The sequence below is a fragment of the Salvelinus alpinus genome, chromosome 11 (genome assembly GCF_045679555.1).
Source record: "Salvelinus alpinus chromosome 11, SLU_Salpinus.1, whole genome shotgun sequence".
NCBI lineage: Eukaryota > Metazoa > Chordata > Actinopteri > Salmoniformes > Salmonidae > Salvelinus > Salvelinus alpinus.
The window spans coordinates 32,271,155-32,294,135 of record NC_092096.1 but is presented as its reverse complement, the minus strand read 5'-3'; the positions used below and the strand labels follow the sequence as shown (position 1 = coordinate 32,294,135).

Sequence of the window (22,981 nt, the reverse complement as noted above, 5' to 3'; positions counted from 1 at the left end):
TCAGGTGTAAGAATGGCGTGGAGGTACCGACCGGGCCCCGGTCACGCTACCGTGTCAAGTCTGAGGGGCTGAAACACTGGCTAATCATTGACGATGCCTCAAAGGAGGACACTGGAACCTTCTCCCTTATGGCCTCTGGGGGCACCTCTGAAGCCAAAGTCCAGGTTGAATGTGTGTATTTCACTTCCCTCTCTTTTCCTCACACTTTCTCTCTTACTGAGAAACTGTAGATCAACTATATTGATGACTATTTTTACTTTTTTCTATCCTCTTATTTCTTTCCGTTCTTCCCTTCATCAGTGAAGCCACTGAAGATTATTCAAGATTTGCAGGACATGACAGTGCTTTTGGGCCAGCCACTGAAGATGCACTGTGAGATCTTCCCTGGGAATGTTCCAGGTCGCTGGTACAGGAACGGACAGTTGATCCAGTCCAACGACCGCATCAACATCCTGCAAAGAGCCAAGTACGTCACCTCCCTCCCACTCGCCCATCTCATCAGCCCCATAACCTGTGTTCATGGGGGTTTCATACCTGGTCAAGTCGCAGAGGCAAATATTCTGGGCCCAAATCATGATTCATCATTAGGCCCATGTAACCTGAGCAAGAAAAACTCAGGGTCTTAGCCCTTCCCTCTGTCCTCCTGCTTGTCTCTAGTGTCTTGTTTCTTATTGGTTAAGCTGTCTTCTCAGGAGCAAGCCTACAGTATTCACTTGTTTTCTTGTTTTGACAGGAACCACCGATTAGAAATTGTGAACAGCACCATTCACGATGCCGGGGACTATACCTTTGTGCCAGAGGGATACTCTCAGAGCCTCTGTGCCAAAGTTCATATCGTTGGTACAGTCATTTTAATGATACAAAACCATCCGTGGGTTGATAGGAATATTATAGCGCACTTACTTGTTTTCTTCCTTGTCCCGTTCCTACAGATCCTCCCAGGGTGCACCTGGAGAGCTTGAACTTCCCTGACAACACAGTGACCATTGTGGCAGGAAATAAACTCCGTGTGGAGATCCCCATCAGTGGAGAACCAGCACCCAGAGTGGTGTGGATGAAGGGAGAGAGGGTGAGTGCTGACCTGGGTCAAAATAGGCTTCATTGTGCTTAATTGTTGTCGGAAGTACAGTATACAGTCGTGGCCAAAAGTTTTGAGAATGACACAAATATTCATTTTCACAAAGTCTGCTGCCTCAGTGTCTTTAGATATTTTTGTAAGGTTTTACTATGGAATACTGAAGTATAATTACAAGCATTTCATAAGTGTCAAAGGCTTTTATTGACAATTACATGAAGTTGATGCAGTCCATATTTGCAGTGTTGACCCTTCTTTTTCAAGACCTCTGCAATCCGCCCTGGCATGCTGTCAATTAAATTCTGGGCCACATCCTGACTGATGGCAGCCCATTCTTGCATAATCAATGCTTGGATTTTGTCAGCATTTGTGGGGTTTTGTTTGTCCACCCGCCTCTTGAGGATTGACCACAAGTTCTCAATGGGATTAAGGTCTGGGGAGTTTCCTGGCCATGGACCCAAAATATCGATGTTTTGTCAGGCATTGTTTGTCACCAAACTGTTCCTGGATGGTTGGGAGAAGTTGCTCTCGGAGGATGTGTTGGTACCATTCTTTATTCATGGCTGTGTTCTTAGGCAAAATTGTGAGTGAGCCCACTCCCTTGGCTGAGAAGCAACCCCACACATGAATGGTCTCAGGATGCTTTACTGTTGGCATGACACAGGACTGATGGTAGCGCTCACCTTGTATTCTCTGGACAAGCTTTTTTCCGGATGCCCCAAACAATCGGAAAGTGGATTGATTCATCAGAGAAAATGACTTTACCCCAGTCCTCAGCAGTCCAATACCTGTACCTTTTACAGAATATCAGTCTGTCCCTGATGTATTTCCTAGAGAGAAGTGGCTTCTTTGCTGCCCTTCTTGACACCAGGCCATCCTCCAAAAGTCTTCGCCTCACTGTGCGTGCAGATGCACTCACACCTACCTGCTGCCATTCCTGAGCAAGCTCTGTACTGGTGGTGCCCCGATCCCGCAGCTGAATCAACTTTAGGAGACGGTCCTGGCGCTTGCTGGACTTTCTTGGGCGCCCTGAAGCCGCCTTCACAACAATTGAACCGCTCTCCTTGAAGTTCTTGATGATCCGATAAATGGTTGATTTAGGTGCAATCTTACCGGCAGCAATATCCTTGCCTGTGAAGCCCTTTTTGAGCAAAGCAATGATGATGGCACGTGTTTCCTTGCAGGTAACCATGGTTGACAGAGGAAGAACAATGATTCCAAGCACCACCCTCCTTTTGAAGCTTCCAGTCTGTTATTCAAACTCAATCAGCATGACAGAGTGATCTCCAGCCTTGTCCTCGTCAACACTCACACCTGTATTCGGCTAGTCCTTTTGTGGCAGGGCTGAAATGCAGTGGAAATGTTTTTGGGGCGATTCAGTTCATTTGCATGGCAAAGAGGGACTTTGCAATTAATTGCAATTCATCTGATCACTCTTCATAACATTTTGGAGTATATGCAAATTGCCATCATACAAACTGAGGCAGCAGACTTTGTGAAAATGAATATTTGTGTCATTCTCAAAACTTTTGGCCACGACTGTGCATACTGAATGTATGGGTACAGTACAATCTACTATTTGCCATCGTAGGTAATCCTTGACTCGGGCCACCGTGTGCGAGCTGAAACCTTTCCGGACCACACCAGCCTCACCATCGACATCGCAGAGAAGGATGACACAGGAAACTACAAGATAGTCCTGCAGAATGAGGCTGGGGAAGCAGAGGCTAGCGTCAAAGTCAAGGTGGTGGATATCCCAGACCCTCCTGAAGTTCCCCTAGTCACGGAGGTGGGAGGAGACTGGTGCTCTATGACATGGGAACCCCCGATCTATGACGGAGGCTCACCCATCTTAGGTAGGTGTGTGTGGGTGGTTTTATGCTAACAAGTTGGATATTCTGGTGTGTGTATGTGATATAGAACTATGCTTTTCCCCAAAGGCTACTTCATCGTGGTGTGTGTATGTGATATAGAACAATGCTTTTCCCCAAAGGCTACTTCATCGTGGTGTGTGTATGTGATATAGAACTATGCTTTTCCCCAAAGGCTACTTCATCGTGGTGTGTGTATGTGATATAGAACAATGCTTTTCCCCAAAGGCTACTTCATCGTGGTGTGTGTATGTGATATAGAACAATGCTTTTCCCCAAAGGCTACTTCATCGTGGTGTGTGTATGTGATATAGAACAATGCTTTTCCCCAAAGGCTACTTCATCGTGGTGTGTGTATGTGATATAGAACAATGCTTTTCCCCAAAGGCTACTTCATCGAAAGGAAAAAGAAGCAGAGTTCCAGATGGATGAGGCTGAACTTTGACCTGAACAAAGAGACCACATTTGAGCCTAAAAAGATGATTGAGGGTGTCCCGTACGAGGTGCGCGTCTTTGCTGTCAATGCCATCGGCGTGTCCAAACCCAGCGAGCCATCCAAAGCCTTTGTACCCCTGGGTGAGTTCTGAGTACGCGATGTTCGCTTGGCAATGTAAATCTTTGTGGCAAAGCCAGTGAGGTGACACTTACAGTACAAAGGCGTTATCCTCTTATGTAAGCCAATACAGTTTATCCTGTGGTTATATCATATCACGATAGTGGGAGAAAAATTAAATAGCCAGTGCTGTGATACTGTGTGATAGTGCAGGCCATTGCGTGGGCTGCCCTTCCCCTTTGCAGCTGTTCCTCTGATACCTCACCGTTCCAAGCATTCCGCATTCTGACTGTGACCTCCACTGGACGTGGCCGGGGCTTTAGGAGATATTAAATATGTCTTTATAATGGCTGCCAAATCATCTAGGGCTTATAGGTTTAGGAGATCAGCCTCCCACAGGGTTCAATAGGAGTTAAACTTGATGCAGAATGTAAGAATAGACGTTAAGAGCCGCCCCTAATGAGATCTGATGAACAGATTGATGGCATACCAGCGCCAGCTAGAGGGGCGTCCCACTTACATGGGCATGGAGGTGTTTCTTAGGTATACTACATTGTATGCGTCATACTGTTCTTATGGCAATTGGAGATCCACTTTTGACAAGGCATGAAACATACTATACATGCAAGGAAATGTTTGTGTGAAGTTCAACCTTTGTAACACTCACACTGATTGCTCTCAGCGGTGACCAGCGAGCCCACCATGCTGGTGGTGGATGATGTCACAGACACCACGGTGACCATGAAGTGGCGTCCCCCAGACACCATCGGAGCTGCAGGCTTAGACGGCTACCTGGTGGAGTATTGCATCGAAGGAAGTAAGAAGCATTCGATTGACATGCCTCCGTCAACGAATAGACTTTGTCTTTTATAACTAGAACCCACTTGACTTTTCATGATCAGGAGAAACTCCTGGCCTGTTAATAAGTATTACCTGCTGTGTTAAGTCTATGGACATGTTCTCCACAGCTGATGACTGGAGAGTAACCAATAAGGAGCTGACAGAGAAGACTAAGTACACCATCACTGGCCTCCCTCCAGAGGCTAAGATCCTGGTAAGGGTAAGGGCCATCAATGCTGCCGGCGCCAGCACTCCCAGAACACTTCAGCACTCTATCCTGGTCAAAGAGGTCATCGGTGAGTCCTAGCCACTCTCCACTTCTCTTTTTGATGTCTGTATTTATTTTTTATTAGCAAGGCTTAAGCAACAGGGCTAGGAACATGACATTTGAAACACAAGTCCAAAGGACAAGTGTTCATGAAAGATTTACAGTGCCTTCAGAAAGTATTCAGACCCCTTGACGTTTTCCACATTTTGTTACGTTACAGCCTTATTCTAAAATGGATAAAAAATATAAAAAATCAGCAATGTATACAGAATACCCCATAATGACAAAGCGAAAACAGGTTTTTAGAAAAATGTGCAAATGTATTAATATAAAAAACAGAAATACCTTATTTGCATAAGTATTCAGACACTGAATTGAGCTCAGGTGCATCCTGTTTCCATTGATCATCCTTGAGATGTTTCTACAACTAGATTGGAGTCCACCTGTGGTAAGTTCAATTGATTGGACATGATTTGGAAAGGCACACACCTGTCTATATAAGGTCCCACAGTTGACAGTGCATGTCAGAGCAAAAACCAAGCCATGAGGTCGAGGAATTGTCAGTAGAGCTCCGAGACAGGATTGTGTCGAGGCACAGATCTGGGAAGGGTACCACAAAATGTCTGCAGCATTGAAGATCCCCAAGAACACAGTAGCCTCCATCATTCTTAAATGGAAGAAGTTTGGAACCACCAAGAATTTTCCTAGAGCTGGCTGTCCGGCCAAACTGAGCAATTGGGGGAGAAGGGCCTTGGTCAGGGAGGTTACCAAGAACCCGATGGTCAGTCTGACAGAGCTTTAGAGTTCCTCTGTGGAGATGGGAGAACATTCCAGAAGGACAACCATCTCTGCAGCACTCCACAAATCAGGCCTTTATGGTAAAGTGGCCAGACAGAAGCCACTACTCAGTAGAAGGCACATAACAGCCTGCTCGGAGTTTGCCAAAAGGCACCTAAAGACTCTCAGACCACGAGAAACAAGATTCTCTGCTCTGATGAAACCAAGATGGAACTATTTTGCCTGAATGCCAAGTGTCACGTCTGGAGGTAACCTGGCACCATCCCTACGGTGAAGCATGGTTGTGGCAGCATCATGCTGTGGGGATGTTTTTCAGCAGCAGGGACTGGGAGACTAGTCAGGATCGAGGGAAAGATGAACGGAGCAAAGTACAGAGAGATCCTTGATGAAAACCTGCTCCAGAGCGCAGAGGACCTCAGACTGTGGCGAAATTTCACCTTCCAACAGGACAACAACCTGAAAATAGCTGTACAGCAACGTTTCCCATCCAACCTGACAGAGCTTGAGAGGATTTGCAGAGAAGAATGTGCGAAACTCCCCAACTACAAATGTTCCAAGCTTGTAGTGTCATACCCAAGAGTACTCAATGCTGTAATCGCTGCAAACAAAGTACAGAGTAAAGGGTCTGAATACTTATGTAAATGTAATATTTCAGTTATTTATTTTTATAAATTAGCAACAAATTCTAAAAAACAGTTTTTGCTTTGTCATTATGGGGTATTGTGTGTACTGTAGATTGATGAGGATCATTTAAAAAAAAAAATGTTTTAGAATAAGGCTGTAACGTAACAAAATGTGGAAAGTCAATGGGTCTAGATAATTTCCAAAGGCACTGTAGATAAAAATAAAAATTCCCCCATAGATTAAGTATATATTTTTTTATGGAAATCACGTTCCACCCACATATCTGAGCTGTCCTCTTCCCAGAACCACCTAAGATCCGCATCCCCCGTCACTTGAAGCAGACGTACACTCGTAAAGTCGGAGAAGCCGTCAATCTCGTTATTCCATTCATGGTAAGGCAATAACAGAAAATGGCTCAACTACCTTCAGTGAAAGCCCTTTAGTAAATCATATTTAGTTAGATTCATGCTCCTGTGCGATATGTGACATGTAGGGTAAGCCCAGGCCAAAGGTGAGCTGGCTGAAGGAGGGTCAGACGGTGGACCCCACGCAGGTCACTATCCGCAACACAGACTGTGACAGCATCATCTTCATCCGCAAAGCAGAGAGGAAGCACTCTGGGAAGTACGATATGAAGGTGGAGGTGGAGAACCACGTGGACACGGCCATCGTAGACATCCAGATAGTAGGTGGGTCAAAGGACACTGACAGGAAGGATATCCTGATCTCACTTACAGTTAAAGTTGTTTAGGCATAGATCAATTAAGCACTTGTATCGGTCATTTTTACAGATTTAATCAAACAGGAAGTAGAGAGTAAAGAGTTGATCGAGTTGAATGTTTTTAGTGTTGTTCTGCCCTTTATTCCCTACCAAATTTTTCACAGCAGCTAATGTCTAGAACATTCCAATAAGACCCATACTGATGTTAATGATGTTAACGGATTAATCTCTCCACTCAGACCTCCCAGGGCCTCCACAGTGTGTGAAGATAGATGAGGTCTGGGGGGGAAACGTGGCTCTGGACTGGACCCCTCCAAAGGACAATGGCAATGCCGCCATTACAGGCTACACCATCCAGAAAGCAGACAAGAAGACCATGGTATGAGTCTGCTGAATGCATCACTTAGTACTGTACTGTATGGAATCAGTATGAGGGAGAGATTTACGTCTGTATGTACTATGCATATGGAATCCAGGTGTTTGTGCTAATCAATGTGATCCCCTGTATGTTTAAACTAATCTGCTTTCTGTGTGACAGGAGTGGTACACGTGTATTGAGCACTACCACCGCACCTGCATCACCATCACCGAGCTGGTGGTGGGGAACGAGTACTACTTCAGAATCTACTCTGAGAACATGGTGGGTCTGAGCGAGGGTGCCACCCAGACCAAGGACAGCGCCCTCATCGTTAAAGAAGGTATGTGTGAGCTCCTCTGTGGGGGGGAATACCGTATGGAGAGCAATGAAAAATATGACCAGTATGTCATCCCCCTCTACTTTCTAATATTATGGACCAACTCGTTCGAAAAGCAGATGGACATGAACCTCAGTCACTTCTTTTTTCATTTTCTTCTTTGTCTTTTGTCACAAAAGGTAACGATACATAGTGATAAAATATACATTTTTACAGAATTGGACCAGTTGCTTTCATTCAGAGATGGCATATACACTACATATCATGTTTCATTGTACTGTACTGTTAATGTGGATGTTGCAGTTTATGACCACAGATGATGAATTAAAATACTGTCTCTCCTTCAATCATGATCACAAGGGAAATTCCCCCATGATACAGCTCAGCGCCTGTATCATGTACAACCCCATTCTTCCTCCCTTCCTCCCTCTGCAGGCATGCAACTGAAGAACCCAGAGTACATCGACCACGACTTCAAAGAGCCTCCCAAGTTCACCCAGCCCCTCATCAACACCTTCGCCATCGCTGGCTACAATGCCACCCTCAACTGCAGCGTCCGCGCCAACCCACGGGTAGGTGTAGCCCGGGTCCCAGATCTGTTTGTGCTGTCTTGCCAACTACATTTCAGCAATTGGAGTTGGCAAGACGGCACAAACAGATCTGGGACTCAGGCTAGGGTAGGTGTGTAGGACTGTACTTAGACAGTGCCTACACCAACCCTCTGGGAATGTTCTGTCCAACTAAACTCCTAGACATGGTTGTGGTATCATTGCTGCTGACGTTCAGTCCTGCCTATTAATTAGTGATTGATTTAGACATGGGAAACCAAGTATGTCTTCTCTATTGACTCTGGCCAATCAATGACATGAATTGATGAATTAGGAGCCAAACCCAAAGACTGTGCAGCCTTGAAGCCCTGAGGCTGGGACTTCCAATGCCCTGGCCTAGTGGGTCATCTTAGGCCTTTAGTCAGCCTGTTCCCCATACCCCTCTGGCCTGTTCCCCATACCCCTCCGGCCTGTTCCCCATACCCCTCCGGCCTGTTCCCCATACCCCTCCGGCCTGTTCCCCATACCCCTCCGGCCTGTTCCCCATACCCTTCCAGCCTGTTCCCCATACCCCTCCAGGATGGACCAGGTCCAAATGGTCCAGGCCCTCAAGCTGTATGCTGAACGCTTTACACCTGCAGCCTGCTCTTTCTGACCGCCTCTCAATCACGGCAGCCTTTACACCTGACAGCTATCCTCTCTCTAACAACACATCTCTAGTCAGCTGCCAGAAGTTTTTTGTTCAGAGGTTAAAAAACTGATTAAATAAACAGACAGAGGACAACATTTGTTTAACACGTGTGCCTTATTACCATGGGCACTATGTAAATATAAGGGTTTATCTGATTAATGCACTCTTGGTTATAAGATATGACTGTTCATACACTGTTTTGATTAGGTTATCTCTAACTTGAACAGTGTATTGGCCCTCTCACTGAGAAAATAGTACAAATCCACAGACCAGTAAAACATTGCAATGTATTGAATGCTTTTGAAATAATGTACTACAACATATTGAGTTGACAAATGTTTTAATGATACAGTAGCGATGCCTTTTATACTACTTGATAAACATTATGGGTAGTAACTTGCGAAACATCCCTGACTTAATTGAGTATTGATATTTTAGAGGCTTCTCTAGGAAACGGGCTAACCTTCTCTGTTTTTGACTTCAGCCCAAAGTGATTTGGATGAAGAATAAGATAGCCATCATTGACGATCCGCGCTACCGCATGTTTAGCAACCAAGGGGTCTGCACCCTGGAGATCCGGAAACCCAGCCCCTACGACGGGGGCATGTACTCCTGCAAGGCCATTAATGACCTGGGTGATGCACTAGTGGAGTGTAAGCTGGAGGTTAAAGGTCAGTTTTGGCTGTAGGGGTACCTGGTAACCTGCGGTGTATGTTATCCACCTGTGTACAGTATTAGGTGTCGAGACTCTATGGTGACGTAGATCAGTACATAGTTTGTTTCAGTGACTACACCACCAAGGTCCCGTCCATATCAGCTGTGGTCCTGTAAGTATCCGTCGTACATATATCGTAGATGATATATGCTTATATTGTCATATACAATATCCAGGGGGTTGTCATTACATCAGCCCTGCTACTCCAATGAGGAACAACGTATTACATCATGTGGCTGAACTCAATCTATGCATTTCCTTCTCATGTTAGACAATTTTGAACATGTTCATCCAGTCACAGGTGTTCATACAAGACTTCAGTAATGTCACTTGTGTTCAGCCGAATCCTGTACATCCCACTACCATTGTTGAATTTCCTACCACAACTTCAAAGTCACAACGTCAAATGTAGCATGCTTCACCAATACAGCATGGTCCAGTTCTTCCTAAGGCGTCATCACACATCAACACCTCATAACTCAAACACACGCCAATACATATTGTTCTAGATGTAGTTCCCTTGTTAGATGAATACTATCTTGTGGCTCCATGTTTTAATGTTTCCCCTCAACAGATGGTGATGTTCCTTCAATTATGTGTTTAACTCCTCATATAAAATGAGTTCAATAACTGACCAGTATTCCCTGGAGAACACATAACTCCCCCATGTAAACATTTGGATAACCCCTCTTCTCTTCTCTCCCCCCAGTCCCCACTCAGGAATAGTGAATGTATGTTCTCACCCAAGGTAAGCTTTCATATGGTTTTGGCATATGAAGCTTATGTCATTCATTCTGCATCTGTCAAATGCCAATAATACAACTTTTCTCAGCAGTACTAGGTAGTCTATTTAAGTTCACACCCACCCGTCTGAAAGAGTACCAAGGGAAGGAATGCAAGAGTTCAGGGCTTGCCTGCTTTAGTCAAAATGGATGTGTGATATGTACAGTAACATAATAGATTATTGTGTATTTGGCTCTAGACACTTTATGGGCAGTGTTCATTGGAGCCAGTTACTTTCCAGTAACACTCTAGGGTTGCTGTCTAGGGTGGCTGTCTAAAGTCAAGCGTACCCCTAACATTTCAGAAGTCTATTTTAACGGTTGGTGTGACTTGACTGCTTGTATGACCTGTGTTTCCCTGGTAACTGTGTCTGTTCCCCATCTAACATATGCCACACACAAAAGGTGAGTATCCTTCAAAGTAGTGCATTATTTTCCAGAAGTCGTTACTCCAGGGTGGTGTCCTGTACATACGTGTTATGATATTTACTGGGGTGATAAGATACAATTCATACATAGATCACTTTCTGCTGATTAAAACATAGATTATATATCTATAGTAGGCCTATATTTGACACATTAGGGTTATTATCGTTTGTGTCAATGCACCATCTATTATGTACTAGAGAAGGCAAAATCCAGTAAATGTTCCTGAGCTTCTTGGGCGCATTTTGGGCCTACTTAGTGAATGGCCATGTCATGGCTCCTATAGCTCTGCCTCTGTAAGCCTAGGCAGATATAGATTTACTTACAGACGCAAAAGTGACGTCTTGCACCTTCCCTTTACTGACACTCTATTTTCTCTCCTCTCACTGCTATCCACTTTGGTATCTCTTCTTTTTTGTACTGTATGGTTTCTCTCTTCTGTTTCTTTGTTGCAGACTCACCCTCTTTTCGCTGTTTCAGTGTCTGTTTCGATGTTGCACACTGACCCTCCGCTATTGCCGTTGGACTCTTATGATCTTCTCTCTGTTAAAGATTGATAGTCTTCTCTCTCTCTTTCACTTTCTCTCTATAGCTCCTAACAACAAACTGAGTGTCTCTCCTTTCTCCCCTAGGGGGCTTTACCTTCTCTGAGCTCATGCAGCGTGGAGTGCCTTTACACCTGATCGATAAGTACATGAGCGAGACCAAGGCCGTGGAGCAGCCAGAGAAGTAGTCGGACTGAGCAACCGCTGATATGCCTAGGATGCCCGGAAACCTGACGTCACACCACTAGTGATCTGCCTCTAACCAGCAGTCGAGGGAGGAGCTGGACTTTGGCATGGCATGCTGTGTATGGAGCTAGTTACCATAGAAGAAGCCAATTCATCACCAGCTTTGTGTCATCTCCTAGTATTCAAAAGGCTCTGTTAAAGCTCAGTTGCATGTTGGCAGTGTGTTGGCTGTAGCTTTTTATTTTAGATGAGTAGTGCGGGAAATGTATAGTAGGACGAACTGTAATTTCCACCTATGTGGACATGTTTTGTCTCTGTTGGGATTGGGAACTGTGTTTAGGGGAGGGGGCGAATGTTGAAATGTATAAACAATATGGCTTGGTGTCTGTAATGCAATGTCTTGTGATTAAAGATTTAACTTCAGAAGATACAAATATTAAAACATTTCTGATCAGGTGATTTGCAATGAGAATTTACAGTATTTCATCAGTCCCTTTAAAATGCTTCACATTAGGATTTTCTGATTTCATTTTCTGGTCTTGGAGTATGAAAAGTATAGTTGTCTGACTAATGTTGAGATTTGGGCTTTCAAACAGACAGTTATCCATCTTTTTGTTTAAGCCTTACACTGCATGACACATTGTGCTTTCTGTGCTCATACTGTACTTCATACTGTACTTGATTATATTCTTAGCCGTCAGGCCATCTGCGCATGTTTTAATCTTACATTTGTAATGTATGACTCCTGGAATAAAATAAAAACATGTAACATATCATTCTTTTATTTATGTGTGAATACTTTCGAAAAAAGGTTAATACAGTACATAATAGGAAAAAAAGACTGTATTAAGATGCTTAAAGAACGCTATATTCACTTCAGAGCGCACTCAGAAATGTTGCAACTACAGAATAAAATGTCACAATGTTACGTTCAATGAAGCTGTAGTAACCTACTGCAGTTGTAGTTCACTGCTCCTAGCAGCCAATGGACTACATTTAATTTGAAATTCCCGGCCTCAATTCTCTTCCGGAGACTTGCTTCCTGCTGAAACGCAATTGTCAATCGCAAACGGAAAAAATATCGACATTCATGGTTCGCTCTAGAAAAATGACTGTTCACACGTAACTGCCAAATGAGCAAGTATTTTCTGGTTGGTCGCGTGAATATATCAGTGCCTGAAACCCACAAGAACGTCAACAGTATCGCTGGGTGATAGGCTACTTTTCGTAGCGCCGAAGCTGAAAACAATGCCACATTTCTTGTGGCCGGAGCCGCTGTCAGCCGCACAACTCAAGCGGCTAGAGGAGCACAAATATAGCGCTTCGGGTCGATCCCTTTTCGAACCTCCTTGTCAGATATATTGGAATTGGCTGGTCCAACAAATTCCAACTTGGGTAGCGCCTAATACTCTGACTATAATTGGACTGGTAATAAATATAGTCACAACTGTAGTGTTGGTGTTTTACTGTCCAACGGCAACAGAGGAGGTAGGTGCTTTGCGACCTTGGGGTGGGGGAGAGAAACTTTCGAGTAGCCATGTAGCAACATCCCATGACAGCATTGTAACTCTCTGAGATCATGTGTAACTTTGTTGCAACTCGAATACATTTACAGCGCTATTGTTACTTTACAACCGAGAACTTGTTCTCAACCGGCCTACCTGGTTAAATAAAGGTAAAATAATAATTAAAACTGCTCAAAGCATCAGCATATTGGGTGGAAAATGTGCACAGTCCACTAATGTTTTGTTCCTCGATAGTTTGTCTAATAGTCAATTGTTGTTGACTTAATGCATTTGCTTGATTAAAATGCCAAATAAGAGTTCGTGTCAAATTTTGCCACCATGTTTGCTCAGCCACTCGTAAATCAAGCGAATAGTAATTTGAGGTAACTGGGAGTAAGTGTGGCTGAATGTTTATTCAAGAATGTTAAAGTTAATATTACTTTATCGCAAGTTTGATTGGATCATGTAAATTAAGCAAATACAGTTGAAGTCGGAAGTTTACATACACTTAGGTTGGAGTCATTAAAACTCGTTTTTCAACCACTCCACAAATTTCTTGTTAACCAGCTATAGTTTTGGCAAGTCGGTTAGGACATCTACTTTGTCATTTTTCCAACAATTGTTTACAGACAGATTATTTCACTTATAATTAACTGTATCACAATTCCAGTGGGTCAGAAGTTTACATACACTAAGTTGACTGTGGCTTGGAAAATGACGTCATGGCTTCTGATAGGCTAATTGACATAATTTGAGTTAATTGGAGGTGTACCTGTGGATGTATTTCAAGGCCTACAGTCAAACTCATTTCCTCTTTGCTTGACTTCATGGGAAAATCAAAAGAAATCAGCCAAGACCTCAGGGGGAAAAAAGGTAGACCTCCACAAGTCTGGTTCATCCTTGGTAGCAATTTTCAAACGCCTGAAGGTACCACGTTCATCTGTACAAACAATAGTACGCAAGTATAAACACCATGGGACCAATCAGTCGTCATACTGCTCAGGAAGGAGACGCGTTCTGTCTCCTAGAGATGAACGTACTTTGGTGCGAGAAGTGCACATCTATCCCAGAACAACAGCAAAGGACCTGGACCTTGTGAAGATGCTGGAGGAAACGGGTACAAAAGTATCTATATCCACAGTAAAACGAGTCCTATATCGACATAACCTGAAAGGCCCCTCGGCAAGGAAGAAGCCACTGCTCCAAAACTGCCATTTAAAAAAAGCCAGACTACGGTTTACAACTGCACATGGGGACAAAGATCGTACTTATTAGAGAAATTTCATCTGGTCTGATGAAACAAAAATAGAACTGTTTGGCCATAATGACCATTGTTATGTTTGGAGGAAAAAGGGGGAGGCTTGCAAGCCTAAGAACACCATCCCAACCGTGAAGCACGGGGGTGGCAGCATCATGTTGTGGGGGTGCTTTGCTGCAGGAGGGACTGGTGCACTTCACAAAATAGGTGGCATCATGAGGAAGAAAAATGATGTGGATATATTGAAGCAACATCTCAAGACATCAGTCAGGAAGCTAAAGCTTGGTCGCAAATGGGTCTTCCAAATGGACAATGACCCCAAGCATACTTCCAAAGTTGTGGCAAAATGGCTTAAGGACAACAAAGTCAAGGTATTGGAGTGGCCATCACAAAGCCCTGACCTCAATCCCATAGAAAATTTGTGGGCAGAACTGAAAAAGTGTGAGCGAGCAAGGAGGACTACAAACCTGAGTCAGTTACACCAGCTCTGTCAGGAGGAATGGGCCAAAATTCACCCAACTTATTGTGGGAAGCTTGTGAATGGCTACCTGAAACATTTGACCCAAGTTAAACAATTTAAAGGCAATGGTACCAAAAACTAATTGAGTGTATGTAAACTTCTGACCCACTGGGAATGTGATGAAAGAAATAAAAACTGAAATAGATAACTCTCTCTCCTATTATTCTGACATTTCACATTCTTAAAATAAAGTGGTGATCCTAACTGACCTACGACAGGGCATTTTTACTAGGATTAAATGTTGAATTTTGAAAAACGGAGTTTAAATGTATTTAGCTAAGGTGTATGTAAACTTCCGACTTCAACTGTAGATAACAATAGGCATACAACTTCAACCATAGTCAGCAAATCATTAACAGGTCGAATACCTAGTTTTTAACCATGCCACGTGTTCATACTATGACATGTCATCTGCTTAGGTTGATTCTCTGAAGAGAGAATGTGAACCTACCCCTTTGGCTGTTTGGCTTCTTTTCCTTCCTTTGTATAGTTTGCGTTCAGGCACGTGCCTGTCGGGTATTCAGAGATGTTACAGTATGTTTATTAGTTCTACACCTTTGTCCACCCATCCCACAGTACAGATTGGAATCTCACCACTGACACAAAGTCCAGATTCCATCAAGCTCCAGGCGGGTTTGTGCAGCAGACAATTCAACAAGGGCATTTTATATGCAGCACAAGCTGTTGTCAATGCAGCCATGGACTCACATGTAACCCGTCTCTATCTGCAATCTGTATATACAGTACAGCTTTGAATAACTAGATAAAAGGGCTACCTGGCCTTGACATAAGCTGCAGCATACACTACTGTCACTGACCAACTGAAAATATGTCAAGGGTGACCCTGTATGCCTATACTCAATACAGAACTTGCCTGAGAGCCATGTAACTAAGATGACTACCTGTATACAGAAAGGGCTTTTTTTAGGGCAGGGGTTACTGAAGAGCAGTTTGTTGTTGGTAGAGGAAGGGACTGGAAAACAGCAGGATATCTAGAAAGAGAAAAAAAAACTACTGTCAAAATAGTTGTGGTGGACAAACCAATGGGACAAACACACAGTTAGGCCAATACAGTAGTGTTGTGTTGAGAGAACACAGTTGGGCAAGTACAGTGCAGAGAGAACACGGTTGTGCAGAGAGAAGTTAGTACAGTACATTGCAACCGGTGGGCCTGGGCCCACCTACTGGAAAGCCAGGCCCATCGAATCAGATTGGGGAACAACATTTTTTTATAATTATGCTCTCTACATGTCAGTGTTCCAAACGGGACATTATTTGTCTTTTTACCTAAACATGCAAACACCATCAGATAGAATTCATAGCAAGCAGTGCACTGGAATGGCATTTAGATTAAGTGGAATGACCTTCTCTCATGGGATGGGTGGTCAAAAATCACTAACTGAAAGCCACACCCCCAATAAGCCATGAATATGACTGCATTGAGGCCTATATCACTGTGCTTATATGGCTATACAGTGCATTCGTAAAGTATTCAGACCCCTTGACTTTTCCACATTTTCTCAAATGTATTAAATACATTTTTCCTCATCAATCTACACACAATACCCCATAATGACCAAGCAAAAACAGGTTTTTAGAAATGCTTGCACATTTCTAAAAAAAACAACAAAAAAAACCAGATTGTCTTATTTACATAAGTATTCAGACCCTTTGTGTGTCGATTGAGCTCCGGTACGTCCTGTTTCCATTGATCATCCTTGAGATATTTCTTCAACTTGTTGGACTTGATTCTTCAACTTGATTGGAGTCCACCTGTGGTAAATTCAATTGATTGGACATGATTTGGAAAGGCACACACCTGTCTATGTAAGTGCATGTCAGAGCAAAAACCAAGCCATGAGGTCGAAGGAATTGTCCGTAGAGCTCCGCGACAGGATTGTGTCTAGGCACAGATCTGGGGAAGAGTACCAAAACATTTCTGCAGCATTGAAGGTCCCCTAGAACACAGTGTCCTCCATCATTCTTAAATGGAAGAAGTTTGGAACCACCAAGACTCTTCCTAGAGCTCCAGAGTTCCTCTGTGGAGATGGGAGAACCTTCCAGAAGGACAACCATCTCTGCAGCACTCCACCAATCAGGCCTTTATGGTAGAGTGGCCAGACGGAAGCCACTTCCTCAGTAAAAGGCACATGACAGCACGCTTGGAGTTTGTCAAAAGGCACCAATAGGACACTCAGTCCATGAGAAACAAGATTCTCTGGTCTGATGAAACCAAGATTGAACTCTGGCCTGAATGCCAAGCGTCACGTCTGGAGGAAACCCTGGCACCATCCCTACAGTGAAGCATGGTGGTGGCAGCATCATGCTGTGGGGATGTTTTTTATTGGCAGGGACTAGGAGACTAGTCAGGATCGAGGCAAAGATGAGCGGAGCAAAGTACAGATAAATCCTTGATGAAAACCTGCTCCAGAGTGCTCCGGACCGCAGACTGGGGCGAAGGTTCACCTTCCAACAGGACAACGACCCTAAGCACACAGTTAAGACGACACAGGAGTGGCTTCGGGACAAGTCTCAATGTCCTTGAGTGGCCCAGCCAGAGCCCGAACTTTACCCGATCTAACATCTCTGGAGAGACCTGACAATAGCTGTGCAGCAACGCTCCCCATCCAACCTGACCGAGCTTGAGAGGATCTTCAGAGAAGAATGGGAGAAACTCCCCAAATACACCATGCCACTGCCGCCTTTATTTGTTCATTTAACCGACCCGTGCTTCTACACCTGCATTGCTTGGTGTTTGGGGTTTTAGGCTGGGTTTCTGTACAGCACTTTGATATATCAGCTGATGTAAGAAGGGCTATATAAATACATTTGATTTTGATTTAGCAAACAAGACAGCTCACAGTCCAGTGCCTTTTATTACAGTCAACACACCTATATTTTGGCTTTAATTAACTTAACAAATACTAAATTCTCTGAGCCTCATGGCAAAATGTGTAGAATAACATGGAGCTTCAAAACAGCACATTTTCCTCTGCCCCATGGAAAAATGTGTAGAATTGCAGGAAATGTGCTTTAAAACAGCAGTTTTCTCTTTGCCCCATGGTAACATTTTGTAGAATTTCAGAAAATTAACTTTATTTTTGATTTATTTAGGAAAACAGCTGTCTTTATTTAAAGAAAAACAATTGTCCCACCCAAATTTCTTGAGGCCCACTCACCAACAAATGTCTGGCTCCACTACTCGTACATTGTTGTATAGAGAGATAATTAACACTGATTGTTGGCTCACCCCTAATGTCCAGATGGCTGGGAATACTTCAAGTCCCAGTGGTAGAAACTTACCCAGTCAGGTCATCTACTTTCCTTTACCATACTTTCACTTATTTTTTCTTACACACTCACACGTGTGTGGTGTGTGTGTGTGTAGTGGGGGTTGGGAGGGTCATTCAAATGAATGTCATTGAAATATTTCTTTATTGCGGTATCAGTGAAAGCTGTGTGCAAAGAGAGCATCGCTGTCTTGAAAGACTACAACCTGTCCTGATACTTCCAGACGAAGCATGCAGAGAAATATAGGAATGTGTTCTGAGCAGAGGGCAAGTGCATTGAAACAGTTGCTTTCTCAGTTGCAAAAGCAGCAAGGACTTTTCACAAAGCTGTATTCAGCAAATGACGGAATTGCGAGAGTTAGCTATGTACTGTCCCACAAAATTGCTAAACATAGCAAGCCATTCGATGAGGGCAAATTTATTAAAGAATGTTAATTGACTCTGCAGCAATACTTATCCCCGACAAGAAAGAGCTGTTTTGAAAATGTTTTCCTGTCAAGACGAACAGTGACACGGCTAGGGTTGCACATTTTGGGGAATATTCAGAGGTGGAAACTTTCCGTGGGAATATATGGGAAATAATATTAATACCATTTTAAATATAGCTGTTTTTTGCATTGAATATATTTACCATGTCATATGGAGACAGAAACATAAACCTTGTACCTTATCATAAGTAGACATAATTGCAAATTATTAAATCCTTCCCAGAAAAAAATTCTATTTAGTTACGAATTGAAATTTAATTAAATGAGTTGACTCTTCACATGGGATGATTTCATTGAACAACAAAAGAAAGGGATATTGAATGATCCATCGCATCTCCCAAAAACATTTTCAACATCTGTAAAATGATAGTTTAGACACTAAAGCTTTGGTTGTCTTCCTCTCAGGCTTCCGTGTCTTCTCCCTGGACCTCCTCAATGTCCACCTCTTGAACATCAGACTCTGAGGCCTCATCTTCACTGTCACTTTCCAACCTTGTTGAGGATGGCTCATTGTCAGGCTCAAAAAGCCTCAAATTTGCCCGGAAGGCCACCAATTTTTCAACCCTTGTATTGGTCAGCTTGTTGCGTGCTTTAGTGTGTGTGTTCCCAAACAAGGACCAGTTGCGCTCTGAGGCGACTGATGTTGGTGGGATTTGGAGGATGATGGAGGCAACAGGGGAAAGGGCCTCAGATCCACAAAGTCCCTTCCACCAGGTGGCTGATGAGATATGTTGTCACGACTGCCATATTGCATCTCCATCCCAACGCCCTTGCTTGGAAGTGTACTTCGCCAGACTGCCAAGAACTTTGTCCTCATCCAGGCCAAGGTGGCAAGACATGGTAGTGATGACACTGTAGGCCTTGTTGATCTCTGCACCAGACAGGATACTCTTGCCAGCATACTTGGGGTCCAACATGTATGCTGCGGCTTGTATGGGCTTCAGGCAGAAGTCTTCAAGCTTTTCGATGTATTTCAGAACTACAGTTTCCTCGGCTTGGAGCAACAGTGAAGTGGGCAGGGCAGTACGGATTTAATCTCTTACATCTGCAAGCAGAGTCTGAACATCAGACAGGATGGCATTGTCTCCCTCAATCTGTGCAATGGCTACTGCTATAGGTTTCAGGCTCCTTACCACTCTCTCCCAAAATACATCCTTCAGGAGGATCCTCTTGATGGGGCTGGCCATATCTGCAGACTGTGATATGGCCATTTCTTGGAGAGACTCCTTCCCCTCCAGGAGACTGTCAAACATGATGACAACATTTCCTCGGCTCTCTTGTAGAGTGTATCCATTGTTCTCAGTGCCATGATGTCCTTGAGGATTCAATGCATGAGCAGCACAGCCAATGGGTGTGATGTGAGGGTAGGACTCCTCCACTTTAGACCAAGTAGCCTTCATGTTCGCAGCATTGTCTGTCACCAGTGCAAATACCTTCTGTGGTCCAAGGTCATTGATGACTGTACAGCTCATCTGCAAGGTGGAGATCGGTGTGTCTGTTGTCCCTTGTGTCTGTGCACTTGTAGAATACTGGTTGAGGGGTGGAGATTATGCAGTTAATTATTCCTTGTCCACGAACATTCAACCACTGATTGCTATAGTCTGCTTTCTCTATGATTTGCTTGACCTTCACTTGAACTCTGTTGAACTCTGCATCCAGCAAATGAATAGATAAAGCATGTCTGGTTGGAGAAATCTCTTTCGATACACATTGCCTGTGAGCATCAGAGGTGAACCAGTTGCACACACAGCTCGAGCAAGACATTCATCAGCATTTCTCTGACTACGTTCCTCCATTGAGTCACAAATACTTCTGATTCCAGGAGGCCCATGAGCTGTTGCTATCGATAAGGTGTCTGATTAATCATTTTCACCTCGAAAAGAAGTAGTGGGACTTTTGTCAGAGGTTGTGAGCACTGAGGGAACTTTATGCACTTGGCCAGATGATTCTGCATCTTTGTCGCATTCTTCACATATGATTTGGCACAGTATTTGCAAATGTACACAGCTTTTCCTTCCTTCTACATTAGCTGCAGTGAAATGTCTCCACACATCAGATAGTGCCTGTGGCATTTTCCTGTAAAAATGAGGGGGGAAACACATACAATTCCATGTACAGATAATTAGTTAAGCTGTTAGATTAAACATCTCCTTTTGTAAGATAAATGTTTTAAAATGAAACATGTATGGAAACAGGTGAATTAACACTCCTCAGTTAGCAGGCTCAAGCAAGCTAAAACCCACATGGTAGCAAAAACTAACTAGCAGAAATTGTTAACCAGTTAGAAATGATTTAAACACACTTTGCTGTAGGTTACTATTTAATAGTTAACAAAATATCATGTATGTCATATAAAATATATTATATATATGTATTGTAATCAAAACTTACCAGAAAGCATGTAGTCCTTGGCTCAGACAGTGTAGTAGTGTGGGCTCAATAGCATCTCATTAGTGTGCAAGATCTTGAGAATCAGCTGGAAATGTGATGGAAGAATGCACTGTGCATGTGGAGATTTGCAATTCCATTGAATTGGGGATAGTTTAACCAAAATATGCCATAATACCTAGAATTGCCTTGTGTATCTCTCAAAAAAGGTTCACTGTTTTAAGCTAACTTTTTTTGATTAATTTAAGCAAAATTCCCCAAATTCCAGGGCTTAACTTCCGTGGAAAATTCCGGAAATTTACCAGAAAGTTTCCGACCCTTTGCAACCCTAGACACAGCGTGTTGAAGACATTGCAGAGAATATGGAACAGCAGTTGAAAAACAAGGTAAAGGATTTCACCTATTTCTCCTTGGACCTGGATCAGAGCAGTAATGCACGTGACACGGCGCAGTTGTTGATATTGTGATGAGGCATAACTCCAGACTTTGAAATTACAGTCAATGAAGGGCAAAACCACAGGGAAATATTTATTGGAGGTTAATAAATGTGTGGCAAAGCTGGGACTGAGTTTTGAAAAGTTATCCAGTGTGACCACTGATGGGTGCCCAAACTTGACAGGAAAACACATTGGCCTTTTGAAAAGGATACAAGATCAAGTAGCTGAGCTGAACCCAGATCAGAAAATAATTTTCCTGCATTGCATTATTCATCAGGAGGTGCTCTGTAAATGTGTTCTGAAAATGAGCCATGTTGTGGATACAGTCACTAAAGTGGTAAACTTCATAAGCGCAAAATCTTTCAACCACAGGCAGTTTGTCGGGTCATGCAGATCACCCTACCACGCAAATGTAAGATGGCTGAGTTTGGGGAAGGTGCTTAAAAGGGTGTGGGGACCTGAAGTCGGTGATTGCTGCGTTTTTGCAAATGAAAGGAAAATATGTGGATTTCCCTCAACTGCAAGATAAAGAATGGTTGGCTGATTTTGCCTTCACCGTGGACATCATGGCTGTCATGAATTAACTGAATTCCAAACTACAAGGGAAGGGCCTTTTTGCACATCAGATGTACAGCCTTGTCAAAGCCTTCAAGTGAAAATTACTCCTCCTGACCCTCCAAGTAGAAGCCAACAATCTCACCCACCTTCTGACCCAAGTATACGTCGCTGCTGTGTGCTTTGAACGGTGAGTTTTCTCGTCGTTTTGAGGATTTCAAAGTGTTGGAAAATGACATGCTGTTGGTTTTCTCTCCTTTCACCTTCAATGTGGATAACGCTCCTACTGACCTGCAACTTGAGCTTATCGATCTTCAGTCTGATGCAGTGATTGGAGAACTATTCAAAACAATGTCACTGACGAGGTTCTATGCATCTTTCGATGAACAACACTTTCCAAACATTAGGAGTCATGCTCAGAAGATGTTTGTACTTTTAGGTTGACCCAATGTATGTCAACAGACATTTTCAGTGATGAAAATATAACAAGTCAAGGCACAGATCATCTATGACTGACTCTTAGCAATCCTGCGCATAGCGACGTCAAACTATACCTGACTTCACTGCTCTAGTCAATGCCCATCAGAGACTTCACTCCTCACACTGAGTATTTTAAATGTAATTTTGAGCTCTCTGGTGTTTTTTGTGCATACCCGCTAACAAGAGTTCTGTCCGTGGTGCTGAATGCACAGTACTTTTCCCTCCGTGTAGTTCATTACAATTTTAATAATGAAAATACCTACCAAAAGGAGAACATGGATGTGGTTTATTTCTGTGCATGTTAAAAAAGTAAAATAAGTAGCATATCTGGATGTGATTTACAGTAGATACATCTACTGTCAACATAGTCATTCCCATGATGTACAATCCTGTAATATGCTTCTGGCCGGCGATGGCAAAAATATATTCTAATGTGGCCCTCCGTGGAAAATAATTGCCCAGGCCTGCATTACACTGTTTTGCCTTTCAAAAAAAATTCTACAAAACAGCTGTAGTAAGCATACATTTTAGGAAATGTTAGACAATGTATTATAAGATGTCTGTTAGAGAGAACAAACCCATGTTGAGGTAAATAGTCAAACACAAACAACTCTCTGTTTTGCAAGAAGTGACTCAAAATAAGATAAACAACTTTCCCCAATGTGTGTCATGGCTTTCTTCAATCTTCACTGATTTGGTAATACACCCTGCATCTCATGTAA

The 22,981-nt window shown here is 43.2% G+C and overlaps 2 protein-coding genes across 10 annotated transcripts in view; both read left to right on the top strand.

The window, feature by feature from the left end:
• The window catches only part of LOC139533970 (myosin-binding protein C, slow-type-like), a 36,579-nt gene extending 24,465 nt beyond the window's left edge, over positions 1-12,114 (top strand). For 8 of the 9 annotated variants that reach the window (XM_071332532.1, XM_071332531.1, XM_071332529.1 and 5 more), the window contains 15 exons: positions 5-171; positions 301-466; positions 734-840; positions 933-1,069; positions 2,667-2,931; positions 3,334-3,522; positions 4,182-4,316; positions 4,468-4,635; positions 6,333-6,421; positions 6,523-6,718; positions 6,990-7,129; positions 7,289-7,448; positions 7,881-8,017; positions 9,169-9,355; positions 11,240-12,114. In XM_071332532.1, coding sequence (XP_071188633.1) covers positions 5-171; positions 301-466; positions 734-840; positions 933-1,069; positions 2,667-2,931; positions 3,334-3,522; positions 4,182-4,316; positions 4,468-4,635; positions 6,333-6,421; positions 6,523-6,718; positions 6,990-7,129; positions 7,289-7,448; positions 7,881-8,017; positions 9,169-9,355; positions 11,240-11,340 — 2,344 coding nt within the window. In that variant the 3' untranslated portion in view covers positions 11,341-12,114. Of the gene's footprint in view, positions 1-4; positions 172-300; positions 467-733; positions 841-932; positions 1,070-2,666; positions 2,932-3,333; positions 3,523-4,181; positions 4,317-4,467; positions 4,636-6,332; positions 6,422-6,522; positions 6,719-6,989; positions 7,130-7,288; positions 7,449-7,880; positions 8,018-9,168; positions 9,356-10,108; positions 10,148-11,239 lie in introns of all 9 variants that reach the window. The other variant, XM_071332530.1, reaches the window with a different exon arrangement.
• A 247-nt stretch (positions 12,115-12,361) lies between these two features.
• Positions 12,362-22,981, top strand: part of LOC139533972 (cholinephosphotransferase 1-like) — a 17,667-nt gene continuing 7,047 nt past the window's right edge. The window contains exon 1 of the mRNA XM_071332537.1: positions 12,362-12,826. Coding sequence (XP_071188638.1) covers positions 12,587-12,826 — 240 coding nt within the window. The 5' untranslated portion in view covers positions 12,362-12,586. The remainder of the gene's footprint in view (positions 12,827-22,981) is intronic.